General features: G+C 36.5%; 2 protein-coding genes across 2 annotated transcripts in view; one reads left to right on the forward strand and one right to left on the reverse strand.

Annotated features, from left to right (window-relative positions):
• Nucleotides 1-3,178: 3,178 nt before the first annotated feature.
• On the reverse strand, nucleotides 3,179-5,753 carry LOC131939210 (L-asparaginase 1). The gene is made up of 3 exons (XM_059297442.1): nucleotides 5,724-5,753; nucleotides 5,500-5,533; nucleotides 3,179-4,928 (listed from the first exon to the last, which is right to left on the reverse strand). Exon 3 carries the CDS (start codon nucleotides 4,897-4,899, stop codon nucleotides 3,790-3,792), a length of 1,110 nt encoding a protein of 369 aa, XP_059153425.1. The 5' UTR covers nucleotides 4,900-4,928; nucleotides 5,500-5,533; nucleotides 5,724-5,753; the 3' UTR covers nucleotides 3,179-3,789.
• A 4,258-nt stretch (nucleotides 5,754-10,011) lies between these two features.
• Nucleotides 10,012-26,666, forward strand: part of LOC131938599 (asparagine--tRNA ligase, cytoplasmic-like) — an 18,042-nt gene continuing 1,387 nt past the window's right edge. Inside the window, exons 1-15 of the mRNA XM_059296741.1 lie at nucleotides 10,012-10,139; nucleotides 10,706-10,756; nucleotides 10,961-11,007; nucleotides 11,438-11,527; nucleotides 13,518-13,596; nucleotides 16,388-16,458; nucleotides 16,663-16,749; nucleotides 17,007-17,093; nucleotides 18,013-18,069; nucleotides 18,477-18,632; nucleotides 19,549-19,670; nucleotides 20,502-20,637; nucleotides 21,333-21,446; nucleotides 25,473-25,604; nucleotides 26,106-26,237. Of these exons, the coding sequence (XP_059152724.1) occupies nucleotides 10,750-10,756; nucleotides 10,961-11,007; nucleotides 11,438-11,527; nucleotides 13,518-13,596; nucleotides 16,388-16,458; nucleotides 16,663-16,749; nucleotides 17,007-17,093; nucleotides 18,013-18,069; nucleotides 18,477-18,632; nucleotides 19,549-19,670; nucleotides 20,502-20,637; nucleotides 21,333-21,446; nucleotides 25,473-25,604; nucleotides 26,106-26,237 (1,317 nt within the window). The 5' untranslated portion in view covers nucleotides 10,012-10,139; nucleotides 10,706-10,749. The remainder of the gene's footprint in view (nucleotides 10,140-10,705; nucleotides 10,757-10,960; nucleotides 11,008-11,437; nucleotides 11,528-13,517; nucleotides 13,597-16,387; nucleotides 16,459-16,662; nucleotides 16,750-17,006; nucleotides 17,094-18,012; nucleotides 18,070-18,476; nucleotides 18,633-19,548; nucleotides 19,671-20,501; nucleotides 20,638-21,332; nucleotides 21,447-25,472; nucleotides 25,605-26,105; nucleotides 26,238-26,666) is intronic.

Raw genomic sequence — 26,666 nt, forward strand, 5'->3', positions numbered from 1 at the left:
GACTAAAAACCATTGCGCGCCTACTGAACATCACGTTGAAGGTGATGACGCGTGTGGTGTGGTTGGCTAGACATGCCTACTAATTCGGTCCAAATTTTAATTAATTCATAAAAAATTAATTAGGCATCCAATTAAGTCAAATTTAGTTTCATATTGCATTGTCTTCATGTCTTGACCCACGTGCCAACTGTGAATCGTATCGGTCAAGTAGAACTGTCCGAATTTTCACTCCTACGTTTCTATCTAGACTGACGACAGACTGTCGACAGACAGAGGAAGTGAGTTAAATAAAAGCTTGTAAAAAAAATTCATAAAAAACGTTTTAATAACAAGCTTTTATGTAATGATGCACTAAAAAGTAGAAAATAAATTATAGACTACTATTTAAATAACTATAAAGAAAAGCGTGGGTCACTTTAGTATCTATTGGATACCTTTACTAATGTTAAGGAAGACACCCACGCTTTTCTTTATAGTTATTTAAATAGTAGTCTATAATTTATTTTCTACTTTTTAGTGCATCATTACATAAAAGCTTGTTATTAAAACGATTTTTATGAATTTTTTTTTCAGTACGTTACATGTTTTATTTACAATAGAGTTACATGACTAAAAACCATTGCGGGCCTACTGAACATCACGTTCAGTAGGCGCGCAATGGTTTTTGAACGCAGCCATTACGTGATGGCGCAGCTATTGAAGGTGATGACGCGTGTGGTGTGGTTGGCTAGACATGCCTACTAATTCGGTCCCAATTTTAATTAATTCATAAAAAATTAATTAGGCATCCAATTAAGTCAAATTTAGATTCAGATTGCATTGTCTTCATGTCTTGACCCACGTGCCAACTGTGAATCGTGTCGGTCAAGTAGAACTGTCCGAATTTTCATTCCTGCGTTTCCGTCTAGACTGACGACTGACGACTGACGACAGAGGAAGTGAGTTAAATAAAAGCTTGTAAAAATAGAATAAAATCTAGTTGAAAAAAAAATGCGCAACAAGCGAGCACCAAAACCAAATGTGCGTAATAGTGCGCAATATTATTAGTACTTTATAAATTTACATGCGTTTTTTGAGAAATCGGAAATAGCGTAAATTAGTACTTCCGGTCAACGGGAATCACTTAAAATTTGATAGAAGGTAGAGAAATAGATCTTTTACTCACATGTGCAATTTCATTTATCTATCTGAATTAGTACTCAAGTTATAGGCTTTTGAAAAATTCAAAGTAGAAAAAGTACCACTTTCGGTTATCGGAAATCGCTCAAAAGTTGATACGGATCTACGATTTTAATATAATACTTATATATGAAATTTCATCAACCTAGCTGTAACGATACTCAAGTAATCGTGTTTACACACAGACAGACACAGACACACACACACACACAGACACACAGACATACGGACAAGATTGCAAAATTATGTTTTTCCGTATCAGTGAGGTGTAAAATGTCGAGATTTGTAAAAATCTCGATTTTTTTTTTGCACGATTACAAGAGTTTCTCTATACTTAGTATAATCGAGAAAATAAAAAGGGAATCTTTGCTTTTAGCAACGGAAAATGTGAAATCACCCTCACCAGTATTATACTTACTTGGTTTATTTCGTCAATTTATCGAACATTAACTGTTTATTTAGGAAAATAAAAATCTCATGTATTAAGAAAGAAAAATAACTCAGTTAAATGTTGAAAACAAGTTTTCCCTTTTAATTCCCCTCTGAAACAACTGACTTCGACAATGTTAAAGAGGCTTCACTTCATTCTCTGGGTGAGTCAAGTTCTGTTTTCTCCTGCATTTCAACATCAGAAAAATGACAATTTATATATATATATATATATATATATATATATATATATATATATATATATATATATATATATATATATATATATATATATATATATATATATATCTAACAGTTTGGGAACAACCCTCTTCTCTGTGTTTTAGCTAGAAAATGAACTTAACCTTAACGTAGAGTCCAACTAATAAATGATTTTCGTACATGAGAGTTCCAGATTTTTAAAAACAATTTCTTTACTTATTTTTTACAAAAAGAAATTTTGTTTTTTGCAAGTTCCGATAATACATTTTCTGAACTATTTTAAAGTTGTTATCATCAATCTAAACGGCAAATACACCGAACATAGTTTTATCCTAAATATAAAACGTATTTATGAACAATTTAAGATGCTAACGGAACTTGGGATCAAATAACAATAAAATGTGACACTTTATGCAATGTTTGCATATAAAAGTAGTATTGTTCTTTAGCTATCAACTTTATTCTCAAATTTTTAAAATTCTGAATTGATCAAAATAAAAATAAACCGGGAGTGATCTCCCCTAAACTTTCTCGAATATTTTTATATAAAATAACAGGGGATGGGAACTCGGGCTATAGACATGATTTTTAATCCATATTTAATACTTAAAGTTTTAAAAATAGAATAAAATCTCTTAGACAAATTAATTGCACACCAAGTGAACGCGAAATAAAAAAGCGCATAATAGTGCGCAATATTATTAGTACTTTTAAAATTTACATTAGTTTTTTGAGAAATCGGAAGTAGCGTAAATTACTACTTCCGGTAAACGGAAATTACTCAAAATTTAACAGAAGGTAGAGAATTAGATCTTTTACTTACATGTGAAATTTCATTTATCTATCTGAAATAGTACTCAAGTTATAGGCTTTTGAAAAATTCAAAGTAGAAAAAGTACCACTTCCGGTTATCGGAAATCGCTCAAAAGTTGATACGGATCTACGATTTTGATAAAATACCTATATATGAAATTTCATCAACCTAGCAGTAACGGTACTCAAGTTATCGTGTTTACACACGGACACACAGACAGACACACACACACACACACAGACATACGGACAAGATTGCAAAATTATTTTTTTCCGTATCAGTGAGGTGTAAAACGTCGAGATTTGTAAAAATCTCGATTTTTTTTTTTTGCACGATTACAATACTTTCTCTATAGGCTACTACGTATATACGAGAAAGTAAAAATGTTTCAATTGATCCTTTTAACTTAAATTCCTACATTTGTTTGAAAAGATATGAAAGTGAAACACAATCTAATGCAACAATAGGACCGACCACAAGTTGTATATATTTCATGCTATAAATACTGAAAAAAAAACAACCCACATTGCGTACATTATGTTTATTGTAAGAAAACATCTAAAATAAAAGGGAAACATAATATAAATACATATTTTCTTGAATATAATTTCTCTACATTATCTATAAAAAATATTTTAAAATCACGTCTAATTTAAAGGACAAATCTAACAATGCAGAGTGAAATAAATAATCTTTTATTATCTAGTGTGTAAATCAAAAGTAAAATGTACAAGCGAAAGAGTAACAAGTGATTTTTTTTTATTTGGGTATTAAAATAAACATAGGAAAGCATGTGAGTACTATAATTACATCTTAATAATAATCTAATTACAAATCTAGAAAAAAAATACAATTCAGCATACAAGTTTAAATAAACAGACACAATACGCGACCTTGCAAAAATTGCATGAAACCAGACTAAAAGAAATTCTATACAATTAAAACAAGAGCTAAGTTTTGATATCTTCCAAGATGGAGAGTTAGCAAGGATTCTTTGTTTTTTTTTGCATTGCTACTGATTGGGTTAAAGGGTTTTGTTCGAGACAAGGAGGGTTAATTGTGTGTAAAATCTGAAAAGTATTTACAATACTTATGTTATCCACGTATTTTAAAATACTTTTTTTATCTCTCTATTACGTATAGGCCTACCTTATTTGGGCTTCAGACTCATTACATAAAATTACACTGAACTTTCGTTTCTTCTCCACTATGGATAACCCTGCGTACCTCCCTAAGATGTAGCTAAGTTTCATTAAAGCTGCGGCTGGGGTCATGTCCCCACCAAAGACCACGCCCGCCGCCATCAATTTGTTTCCTGATCTATAATCAGTGGCCACACCACCTTTATGGCATTGTGTCACATTGACAATCAAAATCTCCTTTTCACAAGCTTGCTGGACAAATTTGACCATGTCATCAGGTATGTTTCCAGCTCCGTATGAAACCAGGACGGCTCCCTTGTACTTATGAGCTTTATCCCACAGGGAAGTGATATCTCTGGCTTGCATCTCTGGATAAACTGAAATTTGCTTGACGTTTTTTTCCATTTGACATCGAACAGCTAGCGTGCCAGTAGTCGTATCGAGTCTTCTGAATGTTATTCTCGTACCCAGCGTCACCAGGGGAGCATCACCTGAGGTGTAGGCATCGAAACCATCGGAGTCTTGTTTGATGCATCGGTTCCCCATGTATACTTTGCTGTTGAAGCAGATGCTTACGACTGGCAGATTGTCCTGTGCGCTAGCGACGATAAAAGACGAGATAAGGTTGTTCCAGCCGTCACTTCTGGCATCGTACATGGGAATCTGTGCTCCGGTGAAGACGATAGGTTTGGATAAGTTCTCGAACATGAAGGACAGAGCACTGGCACCGTAGACCATCGTGTCCGTGCCGTGGATGACCACGAAGCCATCATAATCATCGTATTTGTCTTTAATTATTTGGGCAATTTCCGACCATTGATCATAACTCATATCTGCCGAGTCTAGAAGGTTGTCAGTTTCCTCTAAATCAATCCTTATTATTTTAGTAATGTTTTCTGTTTTGTCCTCGTGAGTTAAATGAAACGAGTTTGAATTTGGCCAAGTACCGAAATTCGAATAGCCGAGTTTATCTCTCAGAGCCCTATAAAAGTGTCCCCTTTCTGGTGGAACGAGCTCTGTACCCACTTTAATCATTCCGATAGTACCCCCAGAATTTATTGCTAGAATTTTTATATTTTTACTTGATTCCTCAACAGTTTCATTACTTTCCATATTTTTAAATTGGGCTTATCCGGGCAGTTCTGAAAAATTAAATAATATCAAGAACGCAATGTTAAATGTAAAATAATTTCTAACAGTAAAAGTTACAGAATTGGAAAGATGGCTAACGACTGAGAGTAATGGGGGAAAATTGGATAGCAGAAAAAGTAAATACAATTTCTATAGTTAAAATGTATTTTTATGATCAGCAAGAGGGATTTTATCTTTTTTTTGACATTTCAAAATAGATATAAAAGACAAGAATAGTATTTTTTAAATATCAAATATTTCACATACATTATATTTTGAATGATAAATGCAGCTATTTCAATTTTTCATATTGCATTTAAAATAATGCATATGATCGAAAGTTTGTTCAATAAGTGTCAATCTTAGTAGGATGGTACCCAAATAACCTTTCATTAATAATTTAAGGATACGCTAAAGGTAGCATCATACATACATTATGCCATAAAAGGAAGAATTGATACGATTTATTCAAGGTAATAAACGTGTTATAAAGTCATCAACAACAAAGTACATTTCTTTAAGTCAACCAATTTCAGAAGAAAAATAAAGCTTTAAATAAAATACGTTTTAAATAGTACTTACCGAAGAGAGTATAACTTTAGTCGACGTTTCGAAACTAGAGTGAAAGTAAGAGGTAGGCGGTTACATTTATACAAAAATACGAGTTAGCTTATCGCTAGGCAACCAATGGCATGTCAATATTTATAGATTAATCGACCAGAACAGGTTAAATAATTAATTTGGATGTTTAGTGTGAAACTGGCCTCATATATTCATTCTGCCTACTCTGCAGGAAATAGCATTACCCGGTTCCCCAAATCGTGATCGTACATGCTAAAGTTTACGAGAAGTCGTGTGAAAATGTCAAGCGAGATTTAGCAGGAAATTGCGTCACAACGACAAAAAGACACAACCAGTTGAACCCCTCACTGAGATGACCTTATAAGGCATACCATAATCAATCACCGGAAAACTTAGCTATAAACGTGTCAATGTTTTTATAAAGAGCATTATATTTCTTGAAAAAAAAAATGTTCAATATACCGTCAACAATATAGTGTTATGGTCCGCAACAAACTAGAGGTCGTTTCTGTTTAGGTTTCATTTTCATAGAAAATTACACAATATCTCCTAGATGCAGTAGAGTTGTGGTGAGCTGGGCAGGAAGAATATGTCTAGCGAACATAACAGTTACATAGTTCACCAAGTCTTCTCAACTACTGTAGCAATGGATTTATAGTAAAGCAAAGCTTGATTTTAATGACCCTTTTTTAACACTAGTTTCTATAATACTGTATCTACATGTAGGTGTGGCCGTTCATCTAAGTGTAGTAATAGGTAAGTGTAGGTGTAGATGTAGCCGTAAGTGTAGGTGTAGACGTAGTCGTAACTGTAGGGAGTAGCTATATTTATGTGTGGGTGTAGAGGTAGATGGGATGTGTGGGTGTAGGGGTAGATTATGTGCCTGTTCAGATGCACACTTATACAAGGCATACATGTGCATTCACTTCTAAAGAAGAATGCAATTTTTAGTGTACCTAAAGATCCAATTTAAATTTTACAATCTAATAATGAGTATATATTGTGATTCTTTGAACTGTTTTAGCTGTAAAAACAGATTGTGCACGTATTTAGATATATCAGACTTATAACCTTCGGGGTAACGCAGAGGTCGTCCCGCTAACTTATAAAATCTTGAGTCAGCTTTGAAAAAAACCTTGACCTCAATAAATTCTTAAGAAGAAATGTTATCTCAGCAGATTATTTATTATTCAGCAAACTTAGACATAAGATTTTAACCCCCTGCTATGTTGTAAATATTAAAAAAAAAACTGATCAGATTTTCCTGGGAAATAAAGTAAATTCAAGAGCGTTTTTTCTTTTATTCTGACGTGTCGTTGTGTCGTGTCGTTGTCGGTTTGGCGTGTTGCCAGAGACAAGTTCCAGCTTTCACACAGACGAGTTATTTCATGTCATTATTTGTTGCATTCAGAGCTAGTTTCATTTTTACTTTCTCGTAAATACGAAGTATAGAGAAAGTATTGCAAAAAAAAGAGATTTTTGCAAATCTCGACGTTTTACACCTCCCTGAGTAGGAAAAACATAGTTTTGCAATCTTGTCCGTATGTCTGTGTGTGTGTATGCGTGCGTGCGCGCGCGTGTGTGTGTGTGTATGTATGTGTGTGTGTCTGTAAACACGATAACTTGAGTACCGTTATAACTAGGTTGATGAAATTTCATACATAAGTATTATATCAAATTTGTAGATCCGTATCAACTTTTCAGCGATTTCAGATAACCGGAAGAGGAACTTTTTCTACTTTGAATTTTTCAAAAGCCTATAACTTGAGTTATATTTCAGATAGAAAAATGAAATTTTAAACATACGTAAAAGTAAAAGATCTAATTCTCTGCCTTCTTTGAAATTTTGAGTAATTTCAATTGACCGGAAGTAGTAATTTACGCTATTTCCGATTTCTCAAAAAAGGCATGTGAATTTTAAAAGTACTAATAATATTGCGCACTATTATACACATTTTGTTTGGCGTTCACATGGTGCCCAATTCTTTTTTCTACGCGATTCTATCTATCTATATATATATAATTCTCTTCTGATCTATATATATAATTCTCTTCTGGGAGCCGTTAGAAAACAAGCTGCAAGCGCGCCTTACAGTCCCCTCTCTTCCTCTCTATCGCTACCACCCCCCACCCCCTCACATGGTCTGGTGAGTTGTGGTTCACGCTGTTTACATTTTACAATCATAGACGGGTTTAGTGACGGCTATTAGGGGCAGATAATTTAGTTTGAAACGCTTTTAAACTTAGAGGAGGTAACTAAGAGGAGGCTGCTTTCACGTGGGGGGGGGGGGGGAGGGGGGTTTAGTGTTTTTAAGCAAATATTTTCAGTGGCAGCATTGGTACTGTCGAATTCACAAATTATAAATTACTGAAAAGTAGAAAGAATCTATCTATCTATATTTAATTCTCTTTTGGGAGACTCTAGAAAACAAGCTGTAAACGCGCTCCCTACCACCCCCCACCCCTACATGGTCTTAGTGAGCTGTGTTCACTCTGAATGATTACAAGCAGAGCCGGGTTTAGTGACGACTATTAGGGGCAGATAATTTAATTTGAAACTATTTTAAATGTAGGGGGGGGGGGGACTGAAGAGGGGGGGGGGGGCTATAGTCCTTAACGTGCTACTTATAGTGTTTTAAAGAAATATTTTCAGTGGCAGCGTTGGTACCGTCGAATTCACAAATTATGAATTACTGAAAAGTAGAAAAAACAACAACTAAATAGCTGCGTATGTTATGCCGCGGGCCGGCTCGTTCTATTTAAAAAGTTAAAGTAATAAAAAATAAATTAACGATAAAGTCTATGTCCCGAGTTGCTATACCCCGTAGTGTTATATAAGAATATAAGTTTACGTGAGATCACTCCCGGTTTATTCTGTACTTTAAAAACATGACATTTTTAAAATTCGTTTCTAATGGAGGCGAGCGAGTTGACGAGATTCCTTCCATAATGTTGTTGACATGGAATAAAAACGTGCTTTTTAGATTTAGACCGTAAAAAAAAATAAAAAATAAAAACTTAAGCCTAAAATTAATTTAGAAATTTTATATTTTTAGAATAAATGCTATAAAAGTTGCAAATCCAGAGAACTTGAAAATAATTTGTTGAGTTTAAGGCTACATTTCTATTTATTTTCATCAAGCTTAGTTATAACCGGATGTTTCACTTTCGTAAGACAAATATTGATTGGCTGTACAGTAACTTAGTGATCGATAACTATTTGTTTACAAAACTTTGCAGATCAAGTTTTTAAATAACAATGCAAATTAAAAACCCCATAACCTAGTTTTCTATTTTTAGCTTACAATGTGTACAATAAAATTTATGGGGGCCATTGTTTATGTCGCCCTTACACGTGAAAACCAAATTGTTTTTGCTTTTTTTTAAATTTTTATTTAGTTACCGAAAATATTATAAACATCAAATACATCCAATCTTTAGTAAAGTCCGAAAAAAACCAGACAGGCAGGATTTTATAACCATATTAATTGTAACTAAGCTGTGCATGATTTTTAAATTAATTTATACACCTCTCAAATACCTTTGAGACTTTTCTCGCTGGTGTCCATTACTGAATATTATATTTTTTATACTTTGGTAATGAATGACATTTAAATATTGTGTTAAGTTTGGTACGGGTTTAATTACTATTCTAACCTACACATTTAGAACACACTTTAATGAAATGATGAGTTTATTTTGACCTTCGGTGTCGTTTCTGCAGTTCTCGAAACATTCAGTTTCACATGTAGCAAGTCAATCTGTTGACATGAGTTTACATAAATAATAGCGAGCAGTGGCGTAGCCAGGATCGTCTCAAGGGGGGGGGGGTTCCAATTTTTACCCGGGGACAAACTTTCGATTTGCACCCCCCCCCCTCAAACTTTCGATTAGCACCCTCCTCAAACTTTCGATTTGCACCCCCCCCCCCCCTCAAACTTTCGATTTGCACCCACCCTCAAACTTTTTATATATATATACCGAGAGGTCTATGGGAAGGGGGTTATGACCCCCCTTAACCCCCCCTGCCTTCGCCATTGATAGCGAGTATCAGGGACGTTGATAAAACTCCACATTTCTATGTTATTTATGTTTTTAAAAAAAAATTTTTTCAACATTCTCAGATTACCGTCTAGATTATTAGATAAGTAATTGTGGAACCGTTGTTTATGTTACGTACATGATTCTCTGGCAGCACGGATAATTAGTGGACTAATACATTCAAGCTGTAGTTCTTGGGACTTGGGACTTGGCAATGTGTTGCGTCTATACATGATTTAAAACTGAAATGTATTGACTTTAAATACGTTTTGAAACGAGAAATCATTTGAAGCAGTTATATTTCACGAGAAAGCTTACAAATGTAATTCTATTTATTCAAACTAGTTCGCTTTTCCTTGAATGTCAGACTTTGTTCGCGCTTTTTGCTATTCATGAAGATTATTCCGCAGAAATCTCTCCAGGGGTCGTCGCTAGGCACCGGGTAAATATTTATTGGTTGTCCTAGTCCTCTAACCAGTTGGGTCATGTGATTCAAGTCACATGATTCAGATCCCTAAACATCATGACAGGACATGTCCATGTAAGATTTATATAAAGTAAATACACGTCAGTCTTTACACCCTCTCGTAGTCACAGATGTAAGTATTTATTTTTTCTTCCGTCTCGTGCAAGCAAACTTTTCACCTATTATGTTCAAGTAAATGTTTAATACAATCCTCTCCTCACTCCAAATTACTAATAATAAAAATTACTAACAATAATAGTGATTTTTTATCTAGCTTTCAATAAAATATCTAAGGCATGTATCATTAACACAATTCCAGTAAAATATACTGAATATGTAAACAATATCTAAGGCATAGGCCTATATCATTAAACATTGGTAAACAAAATTGAATTAATTTTTTTTTCCTGGAAATTGTTAGCTTTAGACTTAAATGTTTAGTTTTAACATTGAATACATTAATAACCAATGCGTTATTGCTTATTAATACGTGAAAGACAAAAATACCGTAAGGTGATTTTTAAGAAAACATAAATACACTTCACCGGTTTTTTGTTTAAAAACATATTTAAAGAAATGTCACAATTTTGTGTAAACTTTTAGGAGTTTACAAAATTTTCGAAGTTTTTACATGTAAATTTATTTTTATTTCTAAATATCTTGCCTTTTTCTCTATAGAAATTTTCACCTTTTTTTCAGGTTTTTATATTTGCTAAGATAGGAATTCACTGCGACTGTACTACATGATGGGTAACAATATAATTTTTTTTTCACCTTGCAGTAATATTTAGATTTGGTTTCACATGCATCAAGATGTATAATGTTATTTAATTAACGCCTTAAAATACTTTGAAATTTCCCGTGAGTTAAAAATAACAAATTTACCTATTGGAACAGTATTTATACAACTTTTTCAGGCATTGACTAATTTTCATGTGAATATTTTGTTTATAGATAGCTACTCAACTGATATCTGCAGTACTGACGTCAAGAACAAACTGGTATAGTCAGCAGCTACTTTTTAGCAATAACATTTAAAGTAGATACAAATATTTCAACATTAAAAAACAGTTCATTTTTCTATTCAACAGTAACACACGTTTGTGTTAAATTGTACAATTAAGCTTGCACGAATGTTTTCATTAAAATAAATCGCGAAAACGGCGCTTAATAACAAATTATGTGCTAAAATTAAAAATCAAAACATCTACCATATTAAAATTATCATGATTTTCTTTGGAGTATACAATCTTATAATTTTAGTTTAAATATATTATCACAAATGCACTTTTTTATTTAGTAATTTTACATTTTCTTTTCAAAATAAAACATTTCAGCTAAATTAGTTATTTACTTCTCGTTATTTTAATAACATTTTCTATAATGTCCCGTTAAGCCTGAACATGTGTCAACTACATTTTTCGTTCTCAGAAATTGGACGCCGAGAGAAGAGAGAAAAACATTGAAGAAGCGCAAAAAATCAAAATTGAAGACGATCCAAGTTTGCCTAAGCCAAAACAGGTAACATTAATAATTTTTAAAAAATTACTATGATTCTTTCTTATAATTATTTCTTTTAAAAATATTATGCTTAGCTTTTGGCTAATACAGAAAAACTTTTTAAAAACAACGCAAAAATAATTTTTAAAAAAATAATTAGTTGCTGTTGTGTTTATCCGAATAAGGTTTTCTACTTATCACCTTCTTTAATTATGTTTTCTGTGTGGATAAAATTCTTATAAATTTAACAGAATTGTACTGGATTATATTATCCTTATTTCCGCATTTAAATACTACAAAAATAAAACCCACAGTAAACCTTAAATCCAATGATCTGGTAATATGGTAAACTTTAACTGGTGATTAACATTGATTGCATTATGATTTGTAGATTTTTTTCATTTAATTCGATTGTATTGTCATATAGTCAATAACAAATGGTATCGTTTCTTAAATTCATAGTATAATTTTTTTTTAAATCCATCATTTTCTAATAAATTATTTTAAAATTGTTTTTTTGTATCTATTTTGTTTTCAATTACATTTTTAATATTATTTCATACCTTATTTTTTCATTGATATTTTTTTCTGTATAAGATGTTACTGCTAGATATATTGTAAAACCTCAGCATTTAGTGTTCCTTGACCTAGGTTAAAAAAATAGTATTTCTAAAATACTTGCAGAAATATAAATCCACTCTATTTTAGCTGGTTTTGATAAATTATGATTAGTTTTAAAAATGTGTGTACTTTAAAAAATTCCTGGCCATTATTACAACACATTCAACAATATTACATTGGGCACTACTTTAAGACTAACAAAAGCTATACTTTACCAAAATATACGGACATTATAACAAACATTACGATATATTGAACCATATTTTGAAAGAAATCAACATCAGAACTGAAACATCTAGACATGAATATCAAGTTAAAATTTCTCGGAAATTATCAGGGTCTATCCCGCAAGTAACATACTATCAACTGTGAATAACGGTCTCAAGCAGACGAACAAAAAAGCTTTGAAATTTGAACTTTTGTATTTGAGAGTTCTTCATATAACACGCCATTGCGTGTCGGCTGAGTTTTAAACAAAAGTGTCTATAAAAATTTAGTTTTTTGGCCTATTTTGTTCAATCGAGATTTACTGTAATCTTTATACACCGTCAAGAAATAAATCGTAACATTCACAGCGTTTAGCTGGGTTTTATGGAAGTGTTAATCTTTGCTATTTGAAAATATTAACATATTAACAATATTAACATACAATACTAATATAGGCCTATTTAGTAATAAGATGTAAAATTTACACATGGTTGGTTTTATAAGCTATGATTGAAAGAATTTTGTGAGTTGTTACGACAATGTTACTAGCGGTAACCATAACTGGCCAAACTTCAGCCCAGAGGCGTAGCGACCCTTCCCGGCGCCCGGGGACAAACTTTTCGATTTGCACTCCCCCCCCCCTCAAGATTTCGATTTGCACCTCCCCCCCTCAAACTTTCGATTTGCACCCCCCCCCCCCCTCAAGATTTCGATTTGCACCGCCCCATCAAACTTTCGATTTGCACAAACTTTCGATTTGCACCCTCTCAACCTTTCAATTTATTTTTCCAACCCAATTTTGGCGCCCCCTAAGGTTGGCGCACGGGGGCATATGTCCCCCCCCCCCGCCCCCCCCCCCCCCTCGCTACGCTACTGCTTCAGCCACCCTCCTCTTCCCAGCATTCACTCCACAAGTGCAATCGTTAACATTTCAATTATGTTAGTTTTTATTTATAGAAACAAAGTTTAGAGTAAATGCTATTTGGCGAATTGAGTTCTAAAGTGAAACTTCATATGACACACGCGATTTACACCAGTGATCATTGTTAGCGATAGAGTTACCAGATTTCACGTAGGCTACAAGGCTGTTTCTGAAAAAATAAAATCACATTAATTCAAACCTTAAATACTATGCGAAATTTCGAATGTTTGAATGTTGAAAATTTTTTTTGTAAACTTGCAGATCAAAATCCGAGATGCCAGAAAAACTAGAGATCAGCGGGTGAAAATATTTGGCTGGGTCCATCGTCTCAGGCGGCAGGGTAAGTGATGGTGGGGTGGGGCGTCAGTGTGGAGTAGGTGGGGATGGCAGAACGGGAGGGTGGGGGATAAGTAAAGTTGGGGGTGTGTGGGGGGAGGTGGGTGAGGTGAGGGGTTTGTGGGTGTAGGTGATGGTGGGCGAAGGTGGGTGTAGGTGAGGGTGGGGGGTAAGTAAACGTTGGGGATAGGTGAGGGTGGGGGATAGGTGAGGGTAGTGGATAGGTGAGGGTGGGGGAAAGGTGAGGGTGGGGGTGGGGGATAGGTGAGGGTGGGAGATAGGTGAGGATAGTGGATAGGTGAGGGTGGGGGTGGGGGATAGGTGAGGGTGGGGGTGGGGGATAGGTGAGGGTAGTGGATAGGTGAGGGTGGGGGTGGGGGATAGGTGAGGGTGGGGGATAGGTGAGGGTAGTGGATAGGTGAGGGTGGGGGATAGGTGAGGGTAGTGGATAGGTGAGGGTGGGGGATAGGTGAGGGTAGTGGATAGGTGAGGGTGGGGGTGGGGGATAGGTGAGGGTGGGGGATAGGTGAGGGTAGTGGATAGGTGAGGGTGGGGGTGGGGGATAGGTGAGGGTGGGGGATAGGTGAGGGTAGTGGATAGGTGAGGGTAGTGGATAGGTGAGGGTGGGGGTGGGGGATAGGTGAGGGTGGGGGATAGGTGAGGGTAGTGGATAGGTGAGGGTGGGGGATAGGTGAGGGTGGGGGATAGGTGAGGGTAGTGGATAGGTGAGGGTGGGGGATAGGTGAGGGTGGGGGATAGGTGAGGGTAGTGGATAGGTGAGGGTAGTGGATAGGTGAGGGTAGTGGATAGGTGAGGGTGGGGGATAGGTGAGGGTGGGGGATAGGTGAGGGTAGTGGATAGGTGAGGTTGGGGGATAGGTGAGGGTGGAGGATAGGTGAGGGTGGGGGATAGGTGAGGGTGGGGGATAGGTGAGGGTAGTGGATAGGTGAGGTTGGGGGATAGGTGAGGGTGGGGGATAGGTGAGGGTGGGGGATAGGTGAGGGTAGTGGATAGGTGAGGGTAGTGGATAGGTGAGGGTGGGGGATAGGTGAGGGTGGGGGATAGGTGAGGGTGGGGGATAGGTGAGGGTAGTGGATAGGTGAGGTTGGGGGATAGGTGAGGGTGGGGGATAGGTGAGGGTGGGGGATAGGTGAGGGTAGTGGATAGGTGAGGGTAGTGGATAGGTGAGGGTGGGGGATAGGTGAGGGTGGGGGATAGGTGAGGTTGGGGGATAGGTGAGGGTGGGGGATAGGTGAGGGTAGTGGATAGGTGAGGGTAGTGGATAGGTGAGGGTGGGGGATAGGTGAGGGTGGGGGATAGGTGAGGATAGTGGATAGGTGAGGGTGGGGGAAAGGTGAGGGTGGGGGATAGGTGAGGGTGGGGGTGGGGGATAGGTGAGGGTGGGGGATAGGTGAGGATAGTGGATAGGTGAGGGTGGGGGTGGGGGATAGGTGAGGGTGGGGGATAGGTGAGGGTAGTGGATAGGTGAGGGTGGGGGATAGGTGAAAGTGGGGAATAAAGTGAGACTAGGGGGGTTGTGATGTGGCGAAGGATGTGCTTTAGATATATGGCTGGTATGAGATGTGTGTGGTTGTCTAGATGTGTGTGAGTGTGTGTGGTTGTCTATTTAAGGGTTACATAGAACGTGTGTTCAAACGGTTACGTGCGAATCAGCAAGTCTGGGGCTACAAGTGCGGGTTGGGGTAGATCGGGATGGTAAAGGTCAAGTGATTGGGTACACAGCTTGTTTAGGGAAACATGGGATCAGGTGTGTTTGGGGGTGGGGCTGGTGGTGGGGGAGTGTGGCATTGAACTGCATGGGAGTGTGGTGGTGATGTGAATATGTTGGTCACACATGACTGAACATACAGGTGTGACGAGGGAGACATGCAGGTCAAATCAAAACACGCAACGCTGACTAACCAAATGGCAAAGAAAGTCTCGAAGACCAAAGTTCCATCTAAATAAAAATAATTTTCCTGAGAAATTAAACTCGCTGAATCTTGAACCAACACATGTGTTGTAGACCATCGATATTTTTTTTATATAAATGGTTTCTATACATTTTTAGATTTGTTTTATTATGGTTCATTCAATGACGAAGCTATTTGGTAAAACTTTTATTTAATATTCATTCAATATGTGCTTAGAATTGTTTTCAAATTCGAGTAAAAACTGAATACAGGTGGGTTAAGTTAAGTTAAACTTAATTTAATCAAATGACACAGACACAGGTACGTACTGTTTTACGTATAGTGGTGATTCTCTTGTACATAATATGCGGCAATCACGTATGTTTGATATGGGCTGACAACTACATACCCACATAGGCAAATGTCACGTTTTATGTCATGTACATACGTCATCAACAGACGTCATGTGTGACTGATAATTGTGATTCTGAACCATGGTTTGGGTACTGTGACATCTATTGATTATTTCGAGAGAAACGTTACGTAATTATTATTCACATATTTCCGGTAAACGAAAGTATTACTATTCGCTATTTCTGATTTCTGAAAAAAATTATTACTTCTACCGGACCGATTTCTTCAAAACTTTTCACTTAGGTCTGGACTCGATGACAATGTATTGTGACATAAAATTTAGGTGAAGTAGATGATTAGATGACTAATTCACATTTTCAATTTTAAACAATGGTTTCTTTATAAAGCATTAATTTGCCGTTCTATTATACGCAGATTGTTAACGTTCATTTGGTGCGCGATTCTTTTTTTCTAGACGATTCTTTTCAGTTTTAAAAAATGTAATATCGTCTAATTTTCCACTGGTAGGTAAAAGTTTGATGTTTGTTGTACTGAGAGATGGGACAGGCTTTCTTCAGGCAGTCTTTGTGGATAAGCTGGTAAGTAATGGTTGATGTGGCCATGATGTAGCGACAATGACGTCACTCGATGGTAAATTACGGATAATGTAACGATAATGACGTCACTTGCTGGTAAGTTACGGATAAGGTAGCGACAATGACAAAACCTAATGAAAATACCTAAAGCATCAACCATAACGTTGAATATAAACATTATCTACGTTTTGAATGTTTTTTCTTCAGTGTCAGACCTATGAGGCCTTGACCTTAGCAACAGAGGCTTCCATAGCCGTCTATGGCGTCATCAAACAACTGCCGGAGGGCAAGACAGTAAGTAGTTTGGCATCACTTTAGCTTACACCGAATCTTTTAACACCCCAGCAAGCTCCCCATCTTTATCTGAAGCTCTACATAATTATATCGAACTTAAAATCATCATCTATAACTCCCCGTCGTTATAATAAACTAACTTTACTCTATTTGAGAATCGTCGTATTTAATACCACGCCCTTGTATTTCATTAAACCGCATTACTATCTTAACAATGCATGTTTGAAAGGTTTGTTGTTTATTTTGTGTGATTCCAGGCCCCTGACCAGCATGAGCTGACCGTAGACTTCTGGGAACTGATTGGCTCAGCACCACCTGGGGGTATGGACACGGTGCTTAATGAGGTGTGTGGTATAGTTTTCACCATTTTTTAGCGCAATTTCCATTCTGGAGAATTGCGTTTATTAACTCTTCATTTCTGGGAATGGATGGATGAATGGATGAATGAATGAATGAATGTATGGATGAATGTGTGTCCGGGCTTTAAGTCGTATCTCCTCCTCAACGAAGCAATATCGATGACTAGTTCCAAAAGCAATTATGTTAAGCAATTTACGAGAATGAACATAGGCCATAAAAATTCCGGGTTTCTTTCATGGATTTCCCGGAAAAGCCAAAAAACCTCGAAAAAAAGCAGTTTTTGGCCCATATCTCGGCAACCAGACCACTTAGCGACTTGAAACATGTACCAATCGATTTCTGCCATAATTTAAAACAATATTGCCGAAGAAAGTTTTCAAAAATATCCTTTCGTTCGGTCACAACATTTTTTTTTAATTAATTAAAATTTGGACCGAATTAGTAGGCATTTTTTCCAACCACACCACACGCGTCATCACGTTCAATAGCTGCGCCATCACGTTCAATGGCTGCGTCATCACGTTCGGTAGCTAGGCGCGCAATGGTTTTTAGTCATGTAACTCTATTGTAAATAAAACATGTAAAATACTGAAATAAAAATTAATAAAAACGTTTTAATAACTAACCAATGGTTTTACTAACCCTGCTCTTGATTTACGCTACGCTACGACAGAGCTATTTTTAGATAACATAAGGAAATTGCGCTAAAATTGTCACTAGACTTTTTTAATTACTTGTTTTGTACTCAATGAGATGTGTTGTATTTAGCACTTTTTTTACTCGTGTAAATTACATATTTTTACCCATACAGAAAAAACAACTCACAAGCACCCGATGATGTGGTTGCACTTAAAATAGGCTACATGTTTACATTTCACCTGTTTTGTATCTCCATGGTAACAGGAAGCGCTACCAGACGTCCAGCTGGACCAGAGACACATGCTGATCCGTGGAGAAAACGTTAGTTATGTTTCTTTGAATTCCTCTTCTTGCTAAAAATAATTTCTCACCAGCACATGCCATTCCTTTATGTGGCGCAATCTTTGATTCTAAAAACCTTTAGCCTTAATATATGTTTGCTAATTTTTAAAAAGTTTATTGTTTTCCCATAAGTAACTTAAAATTGATTTATATTTTAAATATTTACGCCCCCATTTAGTTCTTAAAAAAACATTTCTTGACTTGAAAACGATTTAAAAAGCGAAGTTTAGACGACAGTCTTTATTTATTTAAATTAATTCCCATGTTTTAGATGGCTCTAGCAAGATGTATGCTATTTACGCTATGTAACCTCTGTCACCATTAAAATTGCGACTCCCGAATAAACCTTACCAATATGTTATATGTCAACACATTTTGCTCACCAGATGGCCAAGGTTCTGAAGATGAGGTCCTTCATTACGCAATGTTTCAGGGATCACTTCTTTGACAGGGGTTACTTTGAGCTGACCCCACCGACCCTGGTACAGACCCAGGTAGAAGGAGGGTCGACCCTGTTTGGCTTCAACTATTTCGGCGAGCAGGTGAGCTTTGGTTTCGTTCCTGCACATCCCATCCAAAAACAGCAGACTGGCCTTGCGAAAACATGTACATCTAGTGAAATTAAACGATATTCAGATTTAAACGTTTAATACATAACTTAAAAAATCACAAACATTGTTGAATACACACATTTTAAAAAAATCACAAACATTGTTGAATACACACATTTTTAAAAAAAGCGCCATTTAAGAAAAGTAGGTTGGAGAAATTAAAGATAAAGTAGAGATTAGATATAACAAATACGAAAAAAAACCCAGTTTCTTTCCGGCCTTGTTATTGCTGAAAATTTTAAAAGCTGTACCGCAAACTGTGAACATTATACATGCAAAAAAACAGAATTTATTTAATAAAGGCCAATGAAGTATAACTAAAAAAAATGTTTAAACAAAATACCGTTTTAAATTTTAATTAAAAACAATCATTTACATTTATCAAGCCAATACGAAATATGTTTTAAAGACCAACACAAAATCTAATGACCCCATTACTGTACACATATAATTAACTGACTCTCCTAATTTCAAAATACAATATACTGACTCTACTATTGTAGGAATAATATATTCTGACTCTAATATTGTTGGAATACATTATATGCCTACTGACTCCACTATTGTAGAAACACAAAACACTGACTCTTCTATTGTAAAAATACAAAACACTGACTCTACTATTGTAGAAAACAATATACTGATTCTACTATTGTAGGAATACTATATTCTGACTCTAATATTGTGGGAATACATTATAGGCCTACTGACTCCACTATTGTAGAAATACAAAACACTGACTCTTCTATTGTAAAAATACAAAACACTGACTCTACTATTGTAGAAAACAATATACTGACTCCACTATTGTAGAAAACAATATACTGACTCCACTTCTGTACACCAGGCGTTCCTGACCCAGAGTTCCCAGCTGTACCTGGAGACGGTGATACCTGCAATGGGTGACGTCTTTAGCATGGCCCAGTCCTACAGGGCGGAGGTCTCCAAGACCAGACGACATCTCGCCGAGTAAGTCAGGGGGAGGGGGCGGGACACAAGGTTACAATAATATAGATAGCTCTTTACTTTCAAACCTAACATTTAGCTTGTTATTAAAAATTATTTGAACGATTATATAAATGAAAACATATTCATTCATTCTTTTCAACAGATAATTTTTAAAAATTACATTACATTAATCACACCTCACTGCTGTAACGTCGGTAACCGCAAAGTTTTGTCAACAGTCAATGTAATAATTGGGCTGGTAAGTAGGTCACCAACCAGTTCTACGGCTCAATAAAACCTGCATGCGCCATATAACTGGTTGGTGACCTACTTACCAGCCATATTGTTAAAATGTAATTTTTCTGAACTTAGGTACACCCACGTTGAGGCCGAATGTCCATTCATAACATCTAAGGTACACTCACGTTTCAGGTACACCCACGTTGAGGCCGAATGTCCATTCATAACATCTAAGGTACACTCACGTTTCAGGTACACCCACGTTGAGGCCGAATGTCCATTCATAACATCTAAGGTACACTCACGTTTCAGGTACACTCACGTTGAGGCCGAATGTCCATTCATAACATCTAAGGTACACTCACGTTTCAGGTACACCCACGTTGAGGCCGAATGTCCATTCATAACATCTAAGGTACACTCACGTTTCAGGTACACCCACGTTGAGGCCGAATGTCCATTCATAACATCTAAGGTACACTCACGTTTCAGGTACACCCACGTTGAGGCCGAATGTCCATTCATAACATCTAAGGTACACTCACGTTTCAGGTACACCCACGTTGAGGCCGAATGTCCATTCATAACATCTAAGGTACACTCACGTTTCAGGTACACCCACGTTGAGGCCGAATGTCCATTCATAACCTTTGAAACTCTGCTGGACAAGATCGAGGACCTGGTGTGTGACGTGGTGGACAGAGTCCTGAGGTCACCCTACGGCCACATCGTGTATGAGCTCAACCCTGTAAGTCTTACGCTCATGTCAGAGCTTAACTATTCTAATCTGTGTGAGCTACACTTTGTATAGCTAAACCTGTGTAAAACTTATGTGTGGGTTAGAATGAAACACTTTACTGTATTTGATAAGAGCTTAAAGCCGAAAACAATATTTAAAACTTATTTTTTTCTAATAATTAAAATTATAATCAACCAATAATTACTAATTATACTTTCTATGCTGCAATAAAAGTAGAAAGAATTTTAAAAATAATACGTATTAAACTAAACAGTAGTCTCCATGTTCCCAAAATGCAGGAAAGTGTAAAACATAATAAATCTTTGATAAAGGAAGCTAAAAATGACGTTAGTATTTTTAAAATGTTGCTCTTTAAGGCAATTAATTGCTGATATTTTGTGTGGAATTTACTTGTTAATATTCAATGCAGTTGTATAATAATTCTTTAACAGTTGGAAGTGATTCTCTTGTCTCTCCTAAAAGAGTGGAGGTCCCCAGCCCAAGGGTTCGAACTCGAGACTTTTCAGTTTAGCAATCATGAGCTTTACCAACTCGACTACGCCGACCCTTATAGTTTTATAATTGATATTTACTAACTGTTCTGTATCCTATAAAGAAACTACTTAATCGCTTTTGAACTGCATTTGTTAAAAATCCAATGAACACTGAAATAATCCGACTGCCAATGGAATTGAAACTTCCAGGATTTCAAGCCGCCCAAGAAGCCTTTCAGGAGGATGGAGTACAAGGACGCCATCGTCTGGCTCAAGGAGCACAACGTCACTAAGGAGGATGGAAGCTTCTACGAGTTCGGTGATGTACGTCATATTGGTTCTTTCTGACATTTTTCTCCATGGTAAAGGGAGAGAGTGAAGGGAGGGGGGCACTTGGAACTTTCAGAGGGCACACTTAAATTTCTTTGGGAGGGGGGAGGGGGGCACGGATTAAAGTGGAAATTCTCCATATAAATTATATATTTTATTATATTTCGTTTGGGGTGGGGGAGAGGAGGGGGGGGGGAAGGGGAGGGAGAAGGAAGTGCTCAGTGGGAAGTTCACCCCCACCATCCAGTGACGTAGGGAGTTGGTGTTAGATGGGTTAGAATGCCCCGCCCCCTTAACAAAATCTTTTCTGACCATACATAAAGTGGGACAGATGAAGAAGAGCTTACCTTTTTTGTGACCTCGGCAGGTAAAATAATAGTGTAGTCAGTTCTATGTTCAGCTGTCGTCAGTTATATCTTCAGCTGTCGTCAGTTCTATGTTCAGCTGTCGTCAGTTCTATGTTCAGCTGTCGTCAGTTCTATGTTCAGATGTCGTCAGTTCTATGTTCAGCTGTCGTCAGTTCTATGTTCAGCTGTCGTCAGTTCTATGTTCAGCTGTCGTCAGTTCTATGTTCAGATGTCGTCAGTTCTATGTTCAGCTGTCGATACTTTAGCTTGCCAGGACTAAGCTAACACGTTAGAATTATGTATGCTTAGTGACGTAGTTGAGAGCGGCTAGGAAACTCGAGCTTTTAGTGTTAACAGTCCCGTGCTCTACAACTAAACCACACCGTCCATGTGTAGGTAAATTAATCATCTGAAAAGGATCTCTCAAACTTAGCACAATAACTTAGCATAATTTTCATAACACATTCACCTTTATTTAATTTGCTTTTCTTTCTATAGTTTGCAATGATAGTTTAGGGTATACAGTAGATAGAACATAATAATGTTATCTTGAGAAATAGTTTGTTAAACACTTGACATGAATTTTCCCTAGTTACATCCCATAAAAAAAAAATAGCCAAGGGAAGTAACTTAAAACCATATTTCCTAATGTTATTAAAATAAATATAATACATCAGTAATAGAAAAAAGATGTGTACTACAGCTACTTAAATACAAATAAATTGTGTATCTTACGACTTATTTGTTCTAATCTATCTTTTTTTACGTATAAAATTATCATTTAGCTCCAGTTAAAATAAAAAACATAAGATGTTACTTTTATTTAATTTGTAGGCATGAGAGTATACAAACATAATACGATATTCGACTGGGTTTCTTTCAGATTGTTTGGTCGTTTTCTTTAATTTAGTTTTTTTTAAAAAAAAACATAAAAAAATAAAAAAATAAAACAAATAAAAATAAGGGTAGAGAGCTGGACTGCCAACCCCAAAGTCTCGAGTTCGAATCCGGGTTCAAGTCAGTAGACCAAACTCACGTAAAGTAAACGCACTAGGGAAAGTAAAGGCGGCTGACCATAGTGTTGAAAGGTCACAGAAACAAGTGAACTCTACTTCACTTGCACCATAGACGGTCAGGTTTAAAAGCAAAACTTTACATCATAATCAATTTCTGTACATAATTTCGAACATCAAAAAATAGAAAAAACAAAAGGTTAGAAATTTAAATAAATAAATAAAAATAAATAAATAAATAAAAAGCAAAAAAAAAAGTTTTATAAAATGCGGTGTTAAAGTTTTCAGTCAGTCAGGCTATTAATGGATCTTGTAACAAAGGGATCCGAACTCGAGACTAGCTTGTTAGACGTCGTGAGCTCTGCTGCACTACCTAATAATGGAGGAATAAATCTGCACGATATACAGATCAAAATCTATACATTCAGACTAACACACCTTTCACCCTTTAGTTCACAACTATATAGGCATTCAACTCAACAAACTTACAAAAATCAATAATACAACTCCACATTACATAGGAGGAAAACATAGTCCCTTTTACACAGAATGCTTAAAAATATAAAACAAAAACAACGAAAAACTTGTACACGAAAAATCACAAAACATTTACAAAAAGTTAGTGTAAAAACTCTCAACCCTATTATACAACAGAATTCAATGGTGTAGGAAATACGCTCTAACAGACACAATAGACACCTCCAGGAACCTACACATCAAAACCATCACACTAAAAGCCAGGGAAATAACATACAGACTCATTTACATTTCAACACCCCTAGCAAAACAACAGAAACCCTATTGCCCACTCTACTATCGAAAGTTCGAGTGGGGGGGGGGGTGCAAATCGAAAGTTTGAAAGTTTGTCCCCGAGAAAGGTCGCTACGCCTCTAGGGGGGGTGACACCATTAAATGCCGCACCGGGTGACACCCTACCACGCTACGCCACTGGTTGTGAGAAGAGCTTAAATCTTACCGGAGGTTATGTAGAGAAGTAAACATTAATCTGAAAAAACATATACGTTTCATTGGTAGGTCGGTAACGTTTCAAACCAGCCTAGTACATGTTCAAATATATGTGTGGACCTTTGGTGTAAAGTCGAATTTTTCGAACGACAAAAACTATTAATATAAATTGTTGAAAAGCAAATTCTAAATTTTTTTAAAACAATTAAAATTTATTCAACAGAAAGGTAAAATTTCTGCATAGCAGTCATAATTTGTTTGAAACACTGCAAAAATGTGTCTTACCCACAAAACTAACTTTCAACATCACTAACTTAAAATGTGTCTTACCCACAAAACTAACTCTCAACATCACTAACTTAAAATGTGTCTTACCCACAAAACTAACTCTCAACATCACTAACTTAAAATATGTCTTACCCACAAAACTAACTAACAACATCACTAACTTAAAATGTGTCTTCCCCACAAAACTAACTAACAACATCACTAACTTAAAATATGTATTACCCACAAAACTAACTAACAACATCACTAACTTAAAATGTGTCTTACCCACAAAACTAACAACATCACTAACTTAAAATGTGTCTTACCCACAAAACTAACAACATCACTAACTTAAAATGTGTCTTACCCACAAAACTAACTAACAACATCACTAACTTAAAATATGTCTTACCCACAAAACTAACTCTCAACATCACTAACTTAAAATGTGTCTTACCCACAAAACTAACTCTCAACATCACTAACTTAAAATATGTCTTACCCACAAAACTAACTAACAACATCACTAACTTAAAATGTGTCTTCCCCACAAAACTAACTAACAACATCACTAACTTAAAATATGTATTACCCACAAAACTAACTAACAACATCACTAACTTAAAATGTGTCTTACCCACAAAACTAACAACATCACTAACTTAAAATGTGTCTTACCCACAAAACTAACAACATCACTAACTTAAAATGTGTCTTACCCACAAAACTAACTAACAACATCACTAACTTAAAATATGTCTTACCCACAAAACTAACTAACAACATCACTAACTTAAAATGTGTCTTCCCCACAAAACTAACTAACAACATCACTAACTTAAAATGTGTCTTACCCACAAAACTAACACTCAACATCACAAACTTAAAATGTGTCTTACCACAAAACTAACTAACAACATCACAAACTTAAAATGTGTCTTACCCACAAAACTAACTAACAACATCACTAACTTAAAATGTGTCTTACCCACAAAACTAACAACATCACTAACTTAAAATGTGTCTTATCCACAAAACTAACATTTCAACATCACTAAATTAAGATGTGTCTTACCCACAAAACTAACATTTCAACATCACTAAATTAAAATGTGTCTTACCCACAAAACTAACATTTCAACATCACTAAATTAAAATGTGTCTTACCCACAAAACTAACTAACAACATCACTAAATTAAAATGTGTCTTACCCACAAAACTAACAACATCACTAACTTAAAATGTGTCTTATCCACAAAACTAATATTTTAACATCACTAAATTAAGATGTGTCTTACCCACAAAACTAACATTTCAACATCACTAAATTAAAATATGTCTTACCCACAAAACTAACATTTCAACATCACTAAATTAAAATGTGTCTTACCCACAAAACTAACTAACAACACGACTAACCTAGGACATCCCAGAAGCCCCAGAAAGAAAGATGACAGACACCATCAACGAGCCCATGTTCTTGTGTAAGTTCCCAGCAGAGCTCAAGTCCTTCTACATGCCCAGGTGTAAGGGGGATAGGAGACTAACAGAGTCGGTAGGTACAGCGTGAGTTAAACATGGTTACTGGACTTGTATGAGTTACTGAACTTGTACATGAGTTACTGGACTTGTATGAGTTACTGGACTTGTATGAGTTACTGGACTTGTATGAGTTACTGGACTTGTATGAGTTACTGGACTTGTATGAGTAACTGAACTTGTACATGAGTTACTGGACTTGTATGAGTTACTGTGCTTGTATGAGTTACTGGACTTGTATGAGTTACTGGACTTGTATGAGTGACTGGACTTGTATGAGTTACTGGACTTGTATGAGTTACTGGACTTGTATGAGTTACTGGACTTGTATGAGTTACTGGACGTGTTCATGAGGTACTAAACTTGTGTATTGGTTAATGGCTTGTCCAGTACTATATTGTATATGCGGAATTGTATATGCGGTAATTTTCTCTTAATTATGGCGACTCTGTCTATAGCTGTAATTACCATATACTAATATAATAAACCTGTAACCATGGCAACCATTTCTTCCCAGACTGACCTATTGATGCCCAACGTGGGGGAGATAGTCGGCGGTTCCATGAGAATCTGGCAGCAAGACGAGCTGGAGGCTGGGTTCAAACGGGAGGGGATCGACACCACCCCGTACTACTGGTACATCGACCAGGTGAGTCTCTGTACACCACCCCGTACTACATCGACCAGGTGAGTCTCCTGTACACCACCCCGTACTACATCGACCAGGTGAGTCTCTGTACACCACCCCGTACTACTGGTACATCGACCAGGTGAGTCTCTGTACACCACCCCGTACTACATCGACCAGGTGAGTCTCCTGTATACCACCCCGTACTACATCGACCAGGTGAGTCTCTGTACACCACCCCGTACTACATCGACCAGGTGAGTCTCTGTACACCACCCCGTACTACATCGACCAGGTGAGTCTCTGTACACCACCCCGTACTACATCGACCAGGTGAGTCTCTGTACACCACCCCGTACTACATCGACCAGGTGAGTCTCTGTACACCACCCCGTACTACATCGACCAGGTGAGTGTTGTTGTAGTCGAGTGTAGATTGTTGTTAGTCGT

The sequence above is a fragment of the Physella acuta genome, unplaced genomic scaffold (assembly GCF_028476545.2).
Source record: "Physella acuta isolate Inbredline_101_S28 unplaced genomic scaffold, ASM2847654v3 ptg000006l, whole genome shotgun sequence".
NCBI lineage: Eukaryota > Metazoa > Mollusca > Gastropoda > Physidae > Physella > Physella acuta.